This window comes from Arachis ipaensis, chromosome B6 (assembly GCF_059453495.1).
Source record: "Arachis ipaensis isolate K30076 ecotype BB chromosome B6, ASM5945349v1, whole genome shotgun sequence".
Taxonomy (NCBI): domain Eukaryota; kingdom Viridiplantae; phylum Streptophyta; class Magnoliopsida; order Fabales; family Fabaceae; genus Arachis; species Arachis ipaensis.
In genome coordinates this window covers 121,888,945-121,908,740 of record NC_142441.1, presented here as the reverse complement: position 1 = coordinate 121,908,740, position 19,796 = coordinate 121,888,945, and the positions used below count along the sequence as shown (strand labels likewise).

The following is a 19,796-nucleotide window of genomic DNA, read 5'->3' as shown; positions in this document are numbered from 1 at the left end:
TATTGACTTTATTTTAACAAAAAAAATGATATATGTAAGGTCCCATATCGATTGGGGAGGGGAACGAAGCATGCCTTATAAGGGTGTGGATACCTCTTCCTAATATGACGCATTTTGACGAGTGAGTGTGGGGGGTTTCGGCTATCATCCTTATCATCAAAGACAAAACCGTGAGGCCTTGTGTGCTAAAGTTGATAATATCGTGCTAGCGGGTGGTCTGGGCTGTTACAGATGCGTGAGCTACTGTTTCCTACAAAACTGGATTTTTGTGTTTTAAACCAGATTTTAGACTTCTAAACCTCTATTTTTCTCCTTTTAGTCATAAAGTATAATACTAAACCTAGTAGCTAGTTGAAGCTAGGGAATTGAGGTAACTTAGGAAGGAAGAAAAGGGTAAACGTGATGAATTATAAGAGAATGGTGTGAAAGCTAAATGCATACATGTTGCTATGGCTATAAAGAACGAATGTAAGGAAATGATGATGATAAATGATGAGATTTGGGGATGACTGTATGTGGCCAAAATGGTCGATATGACAAGTTGAGGATGGAAGTTTCCTCTCTTGTCGTGATGTAGATGTGGGGAAGGTGGAAAGGCACTCTCCTTCGTATTTTTTTCCCACATTCTTCTCTGGTTGCAAGGTGGAAAGGCACACTCCTTCGATGTGGAAAGGCACTCTCCTTCGTGAAACCTCCAGAAGAAGGTGGAAAGGCACTTTCCTTCGTTTTTGATCCTCCTGGAGATGCGCAACCTAGAGACCAATGTTTGGGTTAGCCACCAGATGTGTCAGGTTCTGGCAAAGTAACCGACACGTGAGCTCACGGTTAGTAGGATAGACATTCATCATATACATTTTGTTTGCTTGTTTGCTATACCTTATTTGGGATTGCCTAACTGAATATATATTGATAATTGTGATCATTGCTACTTGCACTATTTGTCTCCTACCTGTGTTTGCAATTGCCTGTTTGTCTGTATTTGTAAATTCACTGGAGATGGAGGAACAGAGGAAGGGTGGACAGGTTGGGTGTTAAGATAGAGTTTAAGTTGAGTTTAGAATTCCTTAGACACCTATCCTTTTTTCGATTTCTGTTTAGTAATTTTTAGCTTTATAATCTGAGTATCGGTGTTCTAGGATTGCCTCTGGCATTCCCAGGACCTCATACATTATGCGCGTGGCACCTTTACCATGCTGAGAATCTCTGGTTCTCATCCTATACTGTCTTGTTGTTTTTAGATGCAGGTCGAGCAGCACCTTGGTAGGCATCTGAAGTTTCTGCAGCGAAGTGGTTTACTTTGAAGTCTCCTTTTGTTACTTTGATGTATATATATGTATATTTTCTCCTCTTAGATGAAAGAATAATTTGTTTATGTACCTCTTAGAGGTTTTATGGAGAACTAGGGCACCTGAACATGTTCTTTTGGGTTATTATTATGTATATATATATATACGTATATGTTCTCCGGCCAACCTTGGCTTCGCAGGCTGAGTTAGGAGCTTGTTATTTTGTACTATTGGCCCTCTACTCGTGTCATCTGTATATATATGTTATTGAACTTTAGTTTTCTTCTCACGCAAGTAACCACGTTTTCTGAGGGTTGCGCTTTTTGATTTTGCGATTTTGTTTTACCTATCTTTCAAGACTCCTAGTATATTATCTCTTTTTCATTGTTATTATTATATATATTTTACTTTTAGAGGTTGTAATACCTTACCGCCTCATCTTTATGACTTAAGTATAAGACTCTGTGTGGTAAGATGTTACAATATAAATAAAGTTAGGACAATATTAAAATGATAGAAAATATTTAATTAACAAAATGAAGTCTGAATAATATAATTAAAAAAATAAATAAAATTATCTTAAATAAAAATAATAGAAAAATTGTTGAATAGGCACGATAGTATTTATTGAGCCACTAGTTTCTATGTAAATCGAATTCACCAAATACGAATTAGCTTCTCTAGTGTTAAATCGAATTAATCTTATTCGAATTAGTAGAATAAATGAGAACTCGAAATTAATAACTTCGATTTACAAAGTTATCCTACTAATTTGAATCACATTGATTCGATTTAATACCAAAAAAGATAATTCAAATTTCATGAATTCGATTTACATAAAAATATAAACGAGAAATGCACATAATATTTTTTTATTTAGGATTTTCATATAATATTTAAATTTGTTTAGTTTATTAATTATATTTATCCTATAAAAAAAATGAGACTCACTTACATGTTCCTACTTGTGCTTTTCACCACATAATACTGTGTCCATCTTAAAAAAAAAATAAACAAGGAAACACATTAATAAAGATGAATTTAAACGACACAAAATATAACAATTAATTTCAAATCAAATTTTAATTATTTATAATAAAAAAATAATAAATTATTCAATATTCACTTCTCATGAAATGTGGGTTTTCAACGTCTACTTCAACAATATATTAGCACTAATAATAGACTTCCCTATTATTTCGAAATACATTAAAACACAATAATAACATAATTTTTTAATATCTAAAATCATTATTTTCAAAACATGTAAATGGGTTTAATTTGTTTCTCCTTTTTTAAAAAAAAATATATTTTTTTTTACTTATGTTGTTCTAAATGGCCCAGAATGTGGCCCATCCAATTTCACTAGCCTGAACAAATAATACAGTGATCGACTCACATTAGGACAAATTAGACGTTATCATGGTTAATTAATGAATATAAATGGATCAACCAGTTTGATTCCACCCTGATTCATATTGTGTTATGCACACAAAGATTTATATCCATCAAATCTAATCATTTCATTTATTTTACTCATAAAATGGACGATGATTAAATTTGGTATAGCTTAGTTCCAACAAAGTGAAATGAAACTGGTGAAAACTTTCCAAATCTATATATATAGCTTAGTTCCAATAAAGTGAAATGGAATTGGTGAAAACTTTTGAAATATATATATATATATATATATATATATATATATATATTAGGAAGATGTTCAGGTATGACAGTTTAGGGAGCGGAACGTGATGTTCCATCAATTTAAACCACACATATATATTATAAATAAATTTGAGGGGTTAAGATTGTGGAAAGTTGTTTTGAATATACACCAAAAATAGGATTGCTCATTGGGTATGCAACGGGTGGAGCAGTTGAGAAGCCCACAGACACAGATAATCTCACACTTGTGTTCCCTTGCAACTAAAGGCTAGGATGTGAAGGCATTAGCTGTTAGCCTAGCCATCTTGTTGATTAGCCAAACTGAATTATATTTGGACCAAGTGTGTGTGATGCAGGCCAGGTCCTATAAATTGGCCAAGGCATGTTTGAGAAGTTTGGACTGCCAAAAAATCTGGTAATGATGATAAAAATTAAAATTTATGGTAATGAGTTTATTGCGGATGATAGTATTGCGATTTAAAATTTGATAATAACTAAATTAAAAAAAAATAATATTGGAGAAGTTAAAATAATACATTTTTTCTTAGTGAATGGAATAATAAAATTTTATCAACAAAAAAATAGTAAATTATTTTTGGCTGTGAAAGAAAGTTAGGAGGCGCAAACACAAATTTGACATTAATGTGGATTTGAAACTACATGATAAAAAATTTGTTTTATCATTTATGTATTGGTTATTGCAAAAAAAAATACAAAAATAGAAGTTGAAAAGAAAACATACATACATATGTATTAATGTATGTATAAATTTATCTAGCTGTAGATTTTTTAGACTATGTCACAAGAGACGTGAATTTATTTATTTTTTTTTTTTTTGCGCTTGCTAGAGAATTTCATAAATTTTTAAAAAATATGAGTGAATTGTCGAAATTTGTGGTATTATGGATTAGTTTATTTCAATTTAATGAACGAACAAAATTCTTTCATGGGAACTAGAAACATGCGCATGTGATACATATAAATTTCCGTATTAAAAATAAATATGATTAGAGCAGAAATAAGTATTAATTTATTTAATATTTTAAAATTTATATTACTTATTAAAGTTATGATGTAATGGACGCACTCCGTATTCTATTAAAAAAAAAAGACTTGATGAATATATTTTTTTGTCTAAAAAAATTTGACCTAATAACACTAAAATTTAATCTGGTTAAACCAAAAAAATAATATTAAAATTATTTTTTAACTTTTATCACGAATAAAGAAATTAAAGTTTGTACATATTAAATAATAAAAAAATACTCATAATAAAAAAGCTTAAATTTAGTTTTTTATTGCGTTTATAAGAGTTTAGATAATTTCAATTAAGAATGGTGACAATTTTTATTTATTTATTTGTAAAGTAGTATTCATCATTTTTTAGTATAATAATTAAAAGACATAAAAAAAATTTAACAATTAAAGTTATGTAAAAAAAAGAGTTCTTTGTATTTAGATTTTTATATTTGCTTCATTTGAGAAAATAAATAAATTAACAAGTAGTTATAAATTTTTATCTTAATTGTTACATATAATAAAAAAATTTTTACTGTGTACATTAAAAAAAATTAAATAACTTATAAAATATTGATTTTTAATTTTTTATTTAATAATAATTTATTCTTTATTATTTTTTATATTTTATGTCAAATTTAAAAGTTAAAAGAGCATAAAAATTACTTTCGTAAAAATATAAAAAATTAACAACAAATAATTTCTATTCTATTTTGAAATTAAATGGACCTTTAAAAAAACCTTAAACATTTTATTATCTAGGAACATAAAAATTGAAATATGAGATATCGATAAAAGTTTAGAATTACTATAAATAGTGTTGAGAGTAAAAGAGGTACTCAACAATATAAACTTTTTTATGGGTCAATTGTAGTTGTTAAAAGTTGCTAAAATAATATTGTTCATATAATATTTTTTTTTGTGACATATAATGTTATTCTTTTAAAAACGTATAATATATTTGATATTATTTTTTATGATCATTGACAAATTTTGATAATTTGATTAACAAAAAATTTGAATAATTTATATCTTAATTATTTTTTTTTAAATCAATAAAATATGACTTAACAAGCAAGTGTGAAAAATAACAAGTATCTATATCATAGTTATATATGTAAATATCTAAATCAAGTAAAAAAATGATTCTTTTAGCAAATCTTCAATAACTAAAAAATTAACACAATTGATAGTTATGGATAAAAGTGATAAACAAAAATGTGAATTATAATAATGGTATGGTGGTAATTAATTGCGGTTGGAAAAAACTAAGTTGTGCATCATAAAAACCCTGAGACAAATGAGGAAGGTAGATCGTGTCAAGAGAAAAGCATTTCACTTATTGTGGTATGTAAATAAGAGAAGTTTAGAAGAAGTAAAAGATTTCAATCTAAACACTTTACTAGCACATAGAAACTCTGGAAATTCCTAATTATACTGATGTAACAGAAGTCAGTGGAGTGCAAGTGCATGTGATCGTACAGAGTCCAATTTGTCGCAAGAGTTTTTAACACAGTTCAATGTGACACAAACGCTCAGTAATTTTCGTGTCGAGCCAACTCTTTTTCATAGGAGTTGTATGTGCTTCCCGAACTGAGATCTTGATACAAGATTGATTCCATACCCTGTCGAGATGACCAAAAATCAGGTGAGAGACATTTATGTTTGAAATTTTAGTTACACATAACGTTAATTTAAAGGCAAACTGCTAATGTAATTGATCTAAACTCTGTAAATAAATTTGAAAAAGAGTTCACTTGAAAGTATTCGAAAAAGTGTATATATATAAAGCACATAAAATTCGACTTCTATAATGCTTTTTCATTTTGTCTTGAACATTAATAAAAATTTCTCATTCTGAGAATATATATTTAGTGTTAGGTATTTATGTCTGTGTTTAAAAAATTTTGACGTCAGTTTTGTTAATAACAAAACTAGGAGATATGTTTATTTTCGAGTCCTGCTAGGGAGCCAATGGAATATTTGTACAATGTGTACAATGGGATATTTATTTGGCCCAATATGAGTTAAAAAATGAACATCACTTATACTATCCAGAATAATCATCGCTAGGGAGCCAATAGAATATTTGTACAATATGTACAATGGGCTATTTATTTGACCCAATATGAGTTAAAAAATAAACATCACCCATACTATCCAGAATAACCATCGGGTACTAGGGATAATAAACATCTCATGTCATGAAACCACTCATCCCAAAAGTTTAAGCTAATTTTGGGGTAAATCTAGAGTTCTGATACCATGTCATGAAACCACTCATCCCAAAAGCTTAAGCTGATGGAAAAAGGTAACACTAATGGTTATATCTCTAATACTGAATCGGACATCCATAAACCTCCATTGTACACATTGTACAACTATTCTATTGGCTCTCTATACTTTCTCTTTTCTTAAAGAGGAGATTTAATTAGTAATTATTTGTTTTATATTCTGTACTAATTTTTTTGGTGTTATAAATTAATAGCCTTATGTTATATTGTGAATAGGTTTAACCTAAAAAAAAATCAAATTTTTTGTTGAGTTGCACGTAACTTGAAAGAGATGTGTCACACTGAATAGTGAGGTTGCTGTGATGTATGTGTTTTGTGTATGACAAATGCTTAGTTGCTGCATCAAAGAATATGGGTTAGTTTGATATGTATTATCTGAGGGTGAAATATATTCATTTATTGTGAGTACCAGTTCTTTTTATGCACCAAAGTCGATCATTAGTGTGATGATAAAGAAGTAAAATTGTTTGATATATTTTTCTTTTTTATGAGGAAATAAGAAATTAAAATGACATTGTTTTGCAAATGAAAATACTCCAAAAAAAAAAAAATTACCTAAAAGTTAAAATTTACTGCAATGTAAAATTTATTGCAATGTAAACAAAAGAGAATGAAGAACAAACTTCAAACATAAAATTAGGAGGAATAAATTGCATGAATGGAAATTAGAATAACTAAAAAGAAGAAAATCTTTTAAAAAAGAACTCGTGCCAAACTAAAATAGTCGTTGGGGATGTTAGTGTGTGTTAATTTGAAGAAGAATTCCAACCCTTTACTCTCACCCTAAAACTCTTATTTATACAGTGTTCTAAAGATTAAAAATTACAAAGATATCTAATCATGGTGAAAGACTAGTTATATAAAATTTGTTCTACAAAGGTATAAAAATTAAAAGTATATCTAATTTTTTTTGTGCTCATTATTTTAAATCTTATTTCTGACGTTAGTTATACCCTTATAAGTTGTAGCAAGTGCAATTAAAATATCAATTAAGGCTAAGAACATATTATTTATATACTAATATTCTTTATTAAAAACATATTTTCTATAGTAATTTTTTTGGTTAAAAATTTTATATTACTGTAAATATTATCAGAAATAACCGTGACAATTAAGTAAGAGATAATAATAAATAATTATTTAATAATATACATGTAAAAATAATATTTAGTCTTCTTAAAAATAAAGAGAAAATAATTATATATTATCCTTTTATCATAGTTTAATTAATATATTTTTTACGAACTAATTAATTTACATACGTACGTATGTATATATGTATCTGTTGATGTATATTTCTCATTTATATATATATATATATATATATATATATATATATATATATATATATATATAGTTTTAATTTTAAACTGTAAATTTATTTCTACCTCAATTTTATGTTTATATATTTTTGTTTTTACCATTAAATTTTTTTGTATTAATCTCTGTGCTTAACCTATTTTTTTTTTCAGTTGAATGCATAAAGCCAGATTTTAAATCGAAGAATGAGAGAGGGTTGCTCTCTCCACTAATGTTAAATTTCAATCAAATCTAGTCTCATTTTTGTGGGAACCTCCGTCCTGCAAGAAGCACAGTTCAAGATGCCTCGATTTACTGCACCGTTGTCATACTTAGAGGGGACACGTTTGAAGTGATGGTGATTGTGATAGTTTAGTCTGAGAGAATAAGAGTGTATTATCACAATATAAACACCAACAGGAGGAGAAAGTTTCCCGCGACAAGTGAAGAAGCAACCTGCCACAATAAGGAATCATTGCTTGAAGAGCCCATTTAAAAATTCATTTCAAGTTGATAGGCCTTACTAGTGGAGGTTTCAGATAAAAATGTAGAGTGAAAACTTTTGTGCAGCTGTCAAAAATGAAGAACCATACTTTTTTCGGATTTTTAAATAGAATCAAACATACCTCTATAATTTAAAGAGCAAAACACCCGATTAAGCCAAGAAAATCAAAATTTTACATGAATCAGCCAATCTGAAAAAAGCTTCATCAATCAACCAAACCACATTTTTATGTAATTCGAAAGAGCTAAATTCGAACTACATTTGTATATAATTCGAATCTACTCAATTCGAATTATACTCGAAGACAATAACTTACTAATTCGAATCTACATGATTCGAATTACAAACAAGCATAATTCGAACTAGGTAACTTCGAATTACACATGTGCACGATTCTCCAAGTAATTCGAACCTAGTTGATTCGAATTACTCCCATTTTGTATCTAGTAGTAATTCGAATGGGGTTGATTCGAATTACACTAGATTTGGCTATATAAGGAGTTCGAATCCCCCTCATTCGAATCACTTTTCCATTCTCATACCCCACCAAATCCCAGAGAAAATGACCCAAATTCGCTCTGACAAAGAGTCGAGCAGAATACTCAGCCGATGGGGGACGATCCGGAAAGGCTATATCGGTTGGATGGAGTTGCTCATATAGCCGGGGTCATCAACGACGAGGTTGGTAGATAGAAAATTTTGTGCTAGTGGTTTATCCGAGTTATTGGTTTTGCATGCGATTTTAGTGGCGGTTTATGTTAGTGGTTTATCCTAGTGGTATTGCAAGTGGTTTATTTTAGAGGTTTTGCATGCGGTTATGTTGGCGGTTTATGTTAGTGGTTTTTATTAGTGGTTTTTGTTAGTGGTTTTGTATGCGGTTTTGTTGATGGTTTATGTTAGCGGTTTATGTTGGTGGTATTGGAAGTGGTTTATTTTAGAGGTTTTGCATGCGGTTTATGTTAGTGGTTTTGCATGTTCTTTTCGTAAGTGGATTTGCATGTGGTTTATGTTAGCGGTTTAAGCATGTGATTTTGCTAGTGGTTTATTATGTTAGTTTTGCATGTAGATTCCGTTAGTGGTTTCCATAAGTGGTTTCTGTTGTTAGTTGTTTTTGTTGGTGGTTTTGTAAGTGGTTCTAATAATGGGGTCCATGTGATGTGCAGCCCCAGCGATGCATCTCGAGCATGCGGTAGTAGCAGGACATGCGACTCGAAGAGCGGTACGTTTCGTACTTGCAGATGGCCGGATTATACCATCTTGCGATACTGAACGATAGATGGTTTCGGTTAGATGAGCCCCTTGTCCGTGCCTTCGTCGAGCGGTGGCGTCTGGAGACGCACAACTTCCACATGCCGTTCGGAGAGTGCACGATCACACTTCAGGACGTGGCGTACCAGTTGGGGTTGCTAGTGGACGGGCGTTATGTCAGTGGTTGCCTTACAGATTTCCAGATATACATCTAGGGTGTCCGTCCAGCTTGGGTGTGGTTCCAGGAGTTGCTTGGAGTGATTCTTCCTCCGAGCCAGGTTCAGAAGTTCACAGTAAACTCCACCTGGTTCCAGGAGACTTTTGGAGAGTGCCCCGCGGGAGCCGACGACGAGACTGTGCGCCGCTTTGCTCGTGCCTATATCATGATGTTGTTGGGCACTCAGCTGTTTGTCGACAAGTCCGGCAACCGTATTCACATCAGATGGCTACCCTACTTGGCTAGGCTTGAGGAGATGGGTGCATACAGCTGGGGGTCTGCAGCACTAGCATGGCTGTACCGGTGCATGTGCCGAGTGGCCAACAGACATGTGGTGAAGTTAGCGGGCCCATTACAGTTACTTCAGTCTTGGATCTTTTGGCGCTTTCCTAGGTTTAGGCCTGCTGGGTATGATACGTGCAGCTGGCCGTTGGCCTCGAGGTACCATTCTCGGACTCTTCTATTTCAAGTTAAATTAATTAATTCCATGTATGCTTGTAATGTTATACAATTCTGTCACACTTTTAATTAGCTAAAACACCGATGTGAGATGCAGGTGGTCAGGTTACAACCCTTCCGGTAGCGAGAAGGGACCTAGAGTGCAGATGTGGAGACTGAGGATAGACATGTTACAGGCCACGGATGTGAGTATAGTAACCGCCAATGTTTATTTAATTAATTAACCTTTATGACTTTTGAGCATTAATTGGCCTGACAATGTTGAAATATTTTTGCAATAGCCTGGGCCACCTGCACAGCCTGCCCTGGATGAGGAGGAGGATGAGATCGAGGACGAGGAGCCGCTTATCTGGAGAGGCCACAGGACACGGGTGCCCCGTCGTTGCTTCACCGGTTCGCATCTGTTCAGATGATTGGTGTATGTTGTATGACTTCATTTGATGATCAGTGTTGTATCTTAGCCACCTTTATTTATGTCTTTCATGTACGTGTACGATCCAACTTGTATTATGGTTATTTATGTTTGAGTACTTTGTTGCTTCATCGTGTTTCCGTTACTTTGAAAATGGGTTATCATTGTTTCTTTAAGTTATTAGGATATTTTCCCCATTATGTATTCATGTAATTTGTAGATGGCATTATTGCCTCGTATATTCATCAGACATTTCATGCTTCACTTCAGAAACGGAACATATTCATTAATTAATATCCCATGCAAAGTACATCGCATTAAGTTTAACAAATTTTAACACTTATCAAATACAACTAAGGAAACATATAACAATGGAATCTAAACGCCAAAGTGAAATCAACAAAGTACCAAAGCTAACAATACACCTACTGATGTCCCCCTGTATGGGTTGATCCTCTGACCTGTGGGCAACTCCGACGTGTGTGTCCGGGTTGCCGACAGAGGCCACATCTCTTAGGCCAGTTCGGATCTGTCTTGTCCATATTGGTCCGTATCCGAGTGGACCTGGGACGACCCTCCCTCGCACGCCTCTTGTTCGGGTCTGGGATCACCGTCAGCCCATCATATGGTGGCCAGAAACCCTTTGGAATGGGAGGTGTGAACCCCATCCGATACACACTGAACACCGAACTAAGATGATACACCTGGTGGACGTACGGTTGCCAAGTAAGCCGTGAGTAGGCACAGCATGCCAGGGCGTGAGGACATGGGAAATAAAGTGCCTGAAAGTATCCGCAATCGCATGTCTGATATCCAAGTGAGACCCTGTAGCTACCTAGTGAGAACGAATCAGTGGGAGTCGTCTCTGCGAAGGTGAACTCCAAGTTATCCCTGTCGTACAAAGTCACCATGAAGCACCTCGCCGTCTTCAAGTTGGCCTCGATACACTTCACCAGGTGTTGACTGAATTGTTATCCGATACCCAGCTGGGCCTCAGCTTCCCTCCCCTTGCAGACAAATAGTTTGGCCAACCTTCCGTATGTTTCTTCACCAGCGAGCACACAGGGAGGTTTCTGACCCCCTTGAGGATTGAGTTAACACACTCAGAGATATTTGTCGTCATGTGCCCGAATCTCCGACCCTCATCACAATGCAGTGTCCACAAGGAATACTCAATCCGGTTTGCCCACTCATACATGGCAGGGTCTTCAGACCGCAGAATATCAAACCAGTAATCGAACTCTACCTCGGTCTTAGCATATGCTGCATTCACAAGAAGCCTCCTTGCGTCTTTGCCCTTGAAGGTTAGGGCGAAATTTGCTGCTACATGTGGAATACAGAATGCACGGTATGCAGCTGAAGGTAGCCATCCTCCGTCGAGAGCCTCAAGCGCGGCCTTGATGCCATTATGCCTGTCCGATATAACCAGCAGACTCGGCTGCGGTGTCACGTGCTGACGCAGGTGGGAGAGAAAGAAGGACCAGGACTCGGCATTCTCACCCTCGACTAGTGCGAATGCAACAGGCAGAATGTTGGAGTTCCCGTCCTGTGCAATCGCGACAAGCAACGTTCCCCCATACTTGCCATACAGATGGGTGCCATCAATACTAACCAATGGCTTGCAATGACGGAATGCCTCGATACATGGTAGGAACGTCCAGAACAGTCGGTGAAAATAAGCTTGAGACTCGTCCAGTTGTCCCCCAACTCGAACAGGGCTCGTTCTAAGGATTGCAATAGTACCAGGCATCGTCTGCTGAACTCCTAACACCCACCTAGGGAGCTTGTTGTACGACTCATCCCAGTCACCATAGATGAGGGCAACAGCCTTCTGCTTCGCCAACCAGACCCTCCTGTACGTCGGCCTAAACCCAAAGTGTGCAGCCGTGGCATTTAGGAGCACCTTGATGCTGACGGATGCATCAGCCCTAACCATTGGCATAATGAATGCCGAGATCACATGATAATCCAAACTCCTGTGATCGCTGGAGATGGAGGTCGCAAGACACGTATGCGGTCCATTGTACCGTTTGACCTCCCAAATGCCCTTGCGCTGCCGGAGACTTAGCCAAATCAACCATGTGCACCCATTCCCAAACTCAGAACACTTGCCCACATACCAGCGATAGTCAGACTCCACTACATTGTACCCTCGGCGGATGCTGTAAGTCTTGACACTTAACAAGGCCTCATCTTTATCCTGAAATTGCTGACCAACCTGAAACTCTGTCAAACCTGCAAACCCTTCCGCATCTCTAGTGCCAAATCCAACAGGCTCCCCAGGAACCCCCTCCTGCCTCATGGCATCCAAGTCCAAAGATGAAAAATGTGGAGGGTACTGCTGTGTGCCAGAGCTAGAACCACCTCCCGCCCCTGCAGGCTCACTCGCTCCAATATCATCGCCACTGTCATCAGCAATCATATCCGGCTCCACATCATCGTCCTCTGGATCATCCAAGAATCCATCTCCAACCCCAGCCGGTGCAGCACACTGTAAAGAGGTCGGCACAAAATCCCCTATTCCCACCTCAACGCCTACACTGCCGTTGAGATCAACAGCAAACAAAGGAGAGGCGACAGGCTAGACGGGTGGCTCGTACACAGGGACGAACGAAGAAGCACCGGCAGGTCTGGAGCTAGAACCGGCTACCGTGCCTAAAGTGGGTATTCCGATTCGAACCCCCCGAGTTGGATACCATATCAACCAACTTTGCCAACAGCTCTGGTGTCCTCACTTCGGGAAACTGCCGGCGACAATGAAACATGACCTGCAAGTCCTCATCACTCCCGATCGTGAAACAATCATACTTCACGGATTCTTGGAGCACCGTGATTGGAACGCGATAGAAAAACTTCTTAACCCGTTTCACACCTTCCAGACCAAGTTTCAGCAGTACAGAGTTAACAAGGTCATCATACCTAGTCGTAGGCCTCACGATAATACAGAGAGGATCCTTATCGGTGAACTTCACACCGGAACGTGTTTTCTTCTTAATCGATTCTCTGTGGTGAACCAACACTACAAAACTCTCCTCACTAGCCATTTTACCCCCTCTAATGAGAGTAACTCACGTTCACACCATATATATACAACTCTGCTCCTTTATAATTCGAACCAGCCTGGTTCGAACTACACTTGGTGTAATTCGAATTAACCCACTTCGAATTACGTTGAATGGCGTGCATGGAAGTAGTTCGAATCAACTTGATTCGAATTACATGTTATCTAGATTCGAAGCAGGTAGGTTCGAACTACATGTAAACGTGATTTGGTTGATTGATGAATCAGATTTTGCTTTGGCTGATATGTGTAAAATTGTTCCCCCCTTGGCTTATTTATGTTTTTTGCCCTAATTAAATGTATTCACCTATAATTTTTAAATCTTTATTGATCTGCCTAATTCTTAATTTTAAAATTATGAACTGTTGTAAAGTTTAGTCTATAAATAGTAATCCTCGATCTCCATGATTTAAAATTAAAAGATATATAATCAGGAACGGTTGCATGTGTTAAGTTGTGGCTCCTACTAATAATTTAAAAAAATATAAAAAATATTTGTATAAATATATATATGTATTTCTACTAAAAAATTGTATTTTCTCTCACATTTAAAAAATACATATTAATTTTCTGTCATTTTTTTACGTATATTTTTAAAGTTTTGAAATTAAATTTTAATTTACTATTATTATTATTATTATTATTATTATTATTATTTGAAATTTATTTAAGATCTTTCTTTTATTAAATAGTCCACAACATATATAATGGGATATGAGAAATTTGGTGCATAAATTTTTTTTATAATGTCATTTATCGTACATAATTCATAAAAAAATGTTTCACTTATATTATTAATTAGAAGATAATCTATTTATATCTTGATTAGTTGCATTTACTATTATTATTATTATTATTATTTAATTTATAAAAAATTAATTAATAACTATATTATTACTTATTAATATGTTTATTCTCACTGGTTAAAATTTTTAAATCTGTCACTGTATATTTATAATAAGAAATACCAAGAACAATTATGAGATCCCTTAAATTGCATTTTTTTATATTTATACTTTTTAAACAAGTATTTCTTTGACATCGTTGTTGGTCCTATTTGTTAAGTTTTGATTTTTTTTATCTATTTTTTATTTATTTTCCTTGTATATAGTATACATATTTTTATTTAGAGTTATTTTTAATCTTCGGTAACATATATTGGCTTTTTTAAATGGAATTTGTAGTATCAGTTGTTCATATTAACCTTTTAATCATTTTTGTTATATGTTGGCTTTTTTAAATGGAATTTGTAGTAATATATATGGGCTTTTTTTAATCAGATTTTATAGAATATTATTTTTTTATTTGAGTTTGTAAAATTTTTAGTATGCATTCTTAATTTAGTTTGTATTTTATTTATTGTTATTAATTTTTATGACAATAATTATTTATTTGATTTGAAAGATCTAAGTAAATACAAAAAGAGTACTCACGAAGAATACTAAAAAAATGTTATGACCGAAAGAGTACTAAATTTTAACAACTAAATTTAAATTTTGTATAAAAGAAATTGTAGTTAAATAATACTATTATAATATGATTTTGAATGATAAATTCATATCTTTCTTTATTCATTTTTATGTACATATAAATCTAAATAATATAATCTAAACAATATTTATATGATGTTTGCTATGGTACGATGATAATTTATACGTATCGATATGTTTAAAATATGGACAAATAACAAGTCACGTGAAATTTATTTTTCACATCAACATTTAATTTTTATTTTTTTAAATATATATTATATCACCATTTTTACTAATATACCCCTTTAATTAAATAAAAATAAAAAAAATATTTTTTATTTAATTTTATAAAAAGTCTTAAACATCCTACTTTTATTTGATTAGACAAAAATATCCTTTTAAATTAACGGAATTTTAGAATTCAATTAATCCTAATTTTATAGTTTCAAATAATTTAAACAACAAAACAAAAACATATTAAAAAACAAAAAATCAAAATTTCTTCATCTTCTCCAATTTCTCTAATCCTTCGTGCCCCCCTCTAAGCAAAACATATCAAAAAAATAAAAAATCAATCGTTCTTCATCTTCTCCAATTACCCCTCTAAAGCAAAGCAGTGAAAATCCCAAACCAAAACCCTAGGTTCTTCGCCGCTGCCTGATTATTAATTTAATTTAATAAACCCTAGCAAAGCCCTAACACTGTCTCCCTCTTCAAATTCATTCAAACAAACACAACAGCTATCGGCTCTGCTTTTGCCACTCTTGTACTTCCACACTGCCATCCACTTTAACGCATCCTCATCTAAGTCGCCACCAATTCTGGTTGTGGTGGTTGTTGAGACGTAGTATTGATGCCACCAAGTTTCGGCTTCATGGACTGAGTCGTCATCGTCATCGTTGGGGTTCTCTCTACGGTTGCTATAGTAGTAACTTGCAAGAATAAAAGCGGTGGCCAAGATCCCCACCATGGCAATTATAAGGGGAAAAATTTGGCCTTGAATCAGCTGGTGCTGTTGAAAATCAATGGTTTGGGACTTTCATTGCTTTGCTTCAGAGGGGTAATTAGAGAAGAAGAAGAACGATCGATTTTTTGTTTCTTTGATATGTTTTGCTTAGAGGGGGCACTAATGATTAGAGAAAAGGGAGAAGATGAAGAAATTTTGATTTTTTGTTTTTTTAATATATTTTTGTTTTGTTGTTTAAATTATTTGAAACTATAAAATTAGGATTAATTGAATTCTAAAATTTCGTTAATTTAAAAGGATATTTTTGTCTAATCAAATAAAAGAAGGATGTTTAAGACTTTTTATTTAATTAAATGGGTGTATTAGTAAAAGTGGTTATAATATATATTTAAAAAAACAAAAATTAAATGTTGATGTGGAAAATAAATTCCACGTGCCTTGTTATTATTTGTCCATATTTTAAATGTATCCGTACGTATGAATTTACCATCGTACCATAGCAAACACCTATTTATATTTTTGTAATTTATTTTGATACATAATTACCAAATATAAATCACAATGGGAACATTTTTTTTCAAAAAAAAATTGTAAAATAAATTTACTCGGAACTCATATTTGTAAACTTTAACCCTAAGACCCACCCAAACCCTCTAAAACGATGTTTAGGGTGCATTACGAAACAGGGAGACCAAGCACCAAGTTTGGGCATCTGATGGGATTGATCAGAGTCTATTTTAGAAGTAACAATGCCACGTGATTGCTATCATCCTTGCTCACCGTGCAATTGGTATGAACAGTATCTGGTCGTACAAGACTACAGATAAAAATGCTCTCTTAGTGAACGCCAAAAGTCGGTCGTTAGCAGGAGATAAGCATAGTAAACCTGGTTCCATCATAGAGCAGCCACAACATTCCATTTCTTCTTTTTGTATTGCATTACTTGTGTACAACAAACACGAATCCCTAACACTGCATGTGCCCCTGCCCCACAGTCCGTAGCTGGATCGTGTGGGCTGTCATGGAAGGCTTTGATCCTTTCTTTAATGAATCTCAAGACATTCCAAGCATTTACGGGTAAGGACAGTCTTTGATGAAATTTTATTTTTAGGGGTTCTCTACTAGACTGAAACCCATGACTCTGGTCTATTTACATGTTCCGTCATGGGTTTATTTTGTAGGTTGGATGATATCTTCAAATCACCTAGCCTTCAGGAGGTTCCTGTTGAAGAAGGCAACAATGCCATGCCACCTGAGCCAGGGATGAAGTCAGTTGATCTTGAGGTACCCAATATATTGTAATTCCTCCGAATTGGTTATCCTGTTAAACTCCCGATGGTCCTACTAGCCTATACAATATATTTTCAAATTAACTTAGGAATCGTTTATAATGCTTGGTTCTAAAACTGTTTTCTGAATATCAGATAATAGCAGCACAAGAATCACACACGACGATGATGACCACAAAGGAGGCCGAAGATAGAAGAAAGGTCGCCGCTCTCATGAATGCCATTCTAAACTTGTCTCAGGTACCCTTGTACTCATTAGTGTTTGACAGTGGTTCATTGTAGTTGGAAAAAGGTTGACGGAACACCACACACCGCCATAAAATCTAATCCCATGAAGTGTGGCTTGCGTTAACATTGGGTCACACAGACATGTAAAGGGGTTTTGTATTGAGTTTTTTTTCATGTTAAATACATCACCCAATGTGACTTGGTTCTAGGCCCTTGTAGATTCTGTTAACAAAAAGTTTTTAAGACCTCATTTCGGCCACATCTCCCTGCTCGGGGGTAGAAATTGCTATATTTTTCGAAAGCTCATACTAACATACTGATCACTTTTGTTACTATGTAGAGCATAGATCTGAAGCTGGATGGGCCAGATGGTCGCATTGCAATGGTGGAGTCAAAAGTGACAACCTCAGAGGGCATGCTTCTCAACATATTGGATATGGTCCAACGACAGCATGAGAAGAACGATATGATAGTGATGGTCCCTAATACAGAAGTTGTTGCGAACTCTTCCATCATGCCCAACCCAATGGGGGTGAAGGCTCACAGAATGTATACCACCATGTTGAGTGCGGATTGGTCGGCGGATGGTGCCGTGTTAGAGCAACTGATGTCTCCTACTGTGACATCAGCATTGGGAAAGGGCAAGGGCAAGGCCACCCAGCAACAACCTGTGTAGGATTATAGCCTGCTTGATATTGTTGCTCCATATTCTCCAGGGGATGAAGGAGACATTGCTCAAATCGAACAACATGGATGCACTCAAACATGGCCAAACAGTGAATGCAACATGCTGACTACAACAAACACTTATTCCCATTGGTCAATGGGTTCAGGAAAGACGTTATCGGGAGGACTAGTGGGAGGAAAAAGGGTTGCAGATTTCTCTGGAGACTTCCAGGTATGGGTAATAATAAAATACCAAGCTTACTTATGTTACTCACTCATCGACGGTTCCTAACAAGCCATTGTGAAAATATTCAATAGGGGTTAACCACGTAGATTGCTGGGCTCCATAGCTCAACCACACTTACCACAAACAACGCAAAGTTGCCCAAGGTTGATGGTGTAGAGATAACACCCATGGAGAGGCGGCCGATGTTGAACTTGATGCGTATGTTGCCAAATTGTCCAAAGCCGTCGGCACCTAGACGCCCTGTCGTCCGGCAGATGGTGGGAGGACGCAACCGTTGTTCATCTGGCACCGTCGACTCCACACTACCTTCCGTCCCGCAGGTATGCAAATTGTTTGTAAAAGCTCCTTAACTGTGGCTAATTTGGCATGTATAACTGATGTAGTTGGTTTTGGGTGCACTAACGCAACTAGTTCACAACTTACAAAGCCTCAAGATGTACTTCAGGCCAACTTTGGGCATGGGGTTGTCATGGAAGAGACCAAACTTGTTGCATACATCTTCTCCCCAAAGGAAGAAGATCCTTCAGTGCACCTTGGGTAAGAAATTTTTCGATTGGCATTGTCCTCATCGTGTTCACAAAGCATAAGAATGTTTTAATCCCAACTATCCTAATAGTGTCAATAGAGCATAAGAATATTTCTTTGGGGCTGTCAAACTAACATTAAGACAAACACATCGAATAATGATAATATAATGTAAAATCTATTAACAAAGTCAAGAATATGTCATTAAAATTTTAAAATGAGTTATTATTTTGACCCACCAAAAAAGCATCAGAAACACTGACTATGCTTGTTTTTTGAGATTCAACTTGAAACTTCCCAATTTCTTGGTGTGTGACATCAAGTGCAAAATTGAATTAAAATTCAAACACACTCTTCACACAAATAACCGTCCCTTTTTATGGTATTCATTCCTGTTATAAATTAGTCAAGCATGGTTGTTGTACTCCTACTGCAGGGAGGTGCTATACGAGTTGGCTGGTTTTGAGGTGGTACGTGGGATTTTCATCTCTCTGGCTCCTCCATACACACCACACCCAGACGTGAGTAACCGTAACATGGCACTGTTAGTTGTTACCTTTATTTATTTATATCTGCGTAGTGGTCATTCAAACCGCGACTAGCATGAAAAGCCTTGATGTTGCTTTCGCAGGTTATTAACACCACTGCCATGATTGCATCTTTAATGTCTGGCAAAAGCATGGCTCCTGTGACTTGGTACTTTCCATCCGACTTTGCGCGAGATGTACTTTGTGATACACCTATATCGAAACTAAAGAAAAGTTACGAGGGACGGTGGATGCAAGAGACAAATGCACTTGAGCATGTAAAGTTTCCAAACCTATTATTATTGTTAACAATGGCTTCATGCTAATTATGTCCTTATAATTTCTTAAGTCACTAGCACATTCACCCTTCTGGTGCAAGTATTTGTGCCGATTTTGGAGGCAGCGAATTCAT

At 35.1% G+C, this 19,796-nt stretch overlaps 2 protein-coding genes across 2 annotated transcripts; one reads left to right on the top strand and one right to left on the bottom strand.

Annotated features, from left to right (window-relative positions):
- Nucleotides 1-10,827: 10,827 nt before the first annotated feature.
- On the bottom strand, nt 10,828-11,313 carry LOC107647211 (uncharacterized). Its single transcript, XM_016351322.1, has one exon. It carries the CDS (start codon nt 11,311-11,313, stop codon nt 10,828-10,830), a length of 486 nt encoding a protein of 161 aa, XP_016206808.1.
- A 5,565-nt stretch (nt 11,314-16,878) lies between these two features.
- On the top strand, nt 16,879-18,095 carry LOC110264101 (uncharacterized). The gene is made up of 4 exons (XM_021105825.2): nt 16,879-16,979; nt 17,084-17,186; nt 17,327-17,431; nt 17,760-18,095. The coding sequence occupies exons 1-4, from the start codon at nt 16,879-16,881 to the stop codon at nt 18,093-18,095; spliced, it is 645 nt and encodes a 214-aa protein (XP_020961484.2).
- Nucleotides 18,096-19,796: the final 1,701 nt, after the last annotated feature.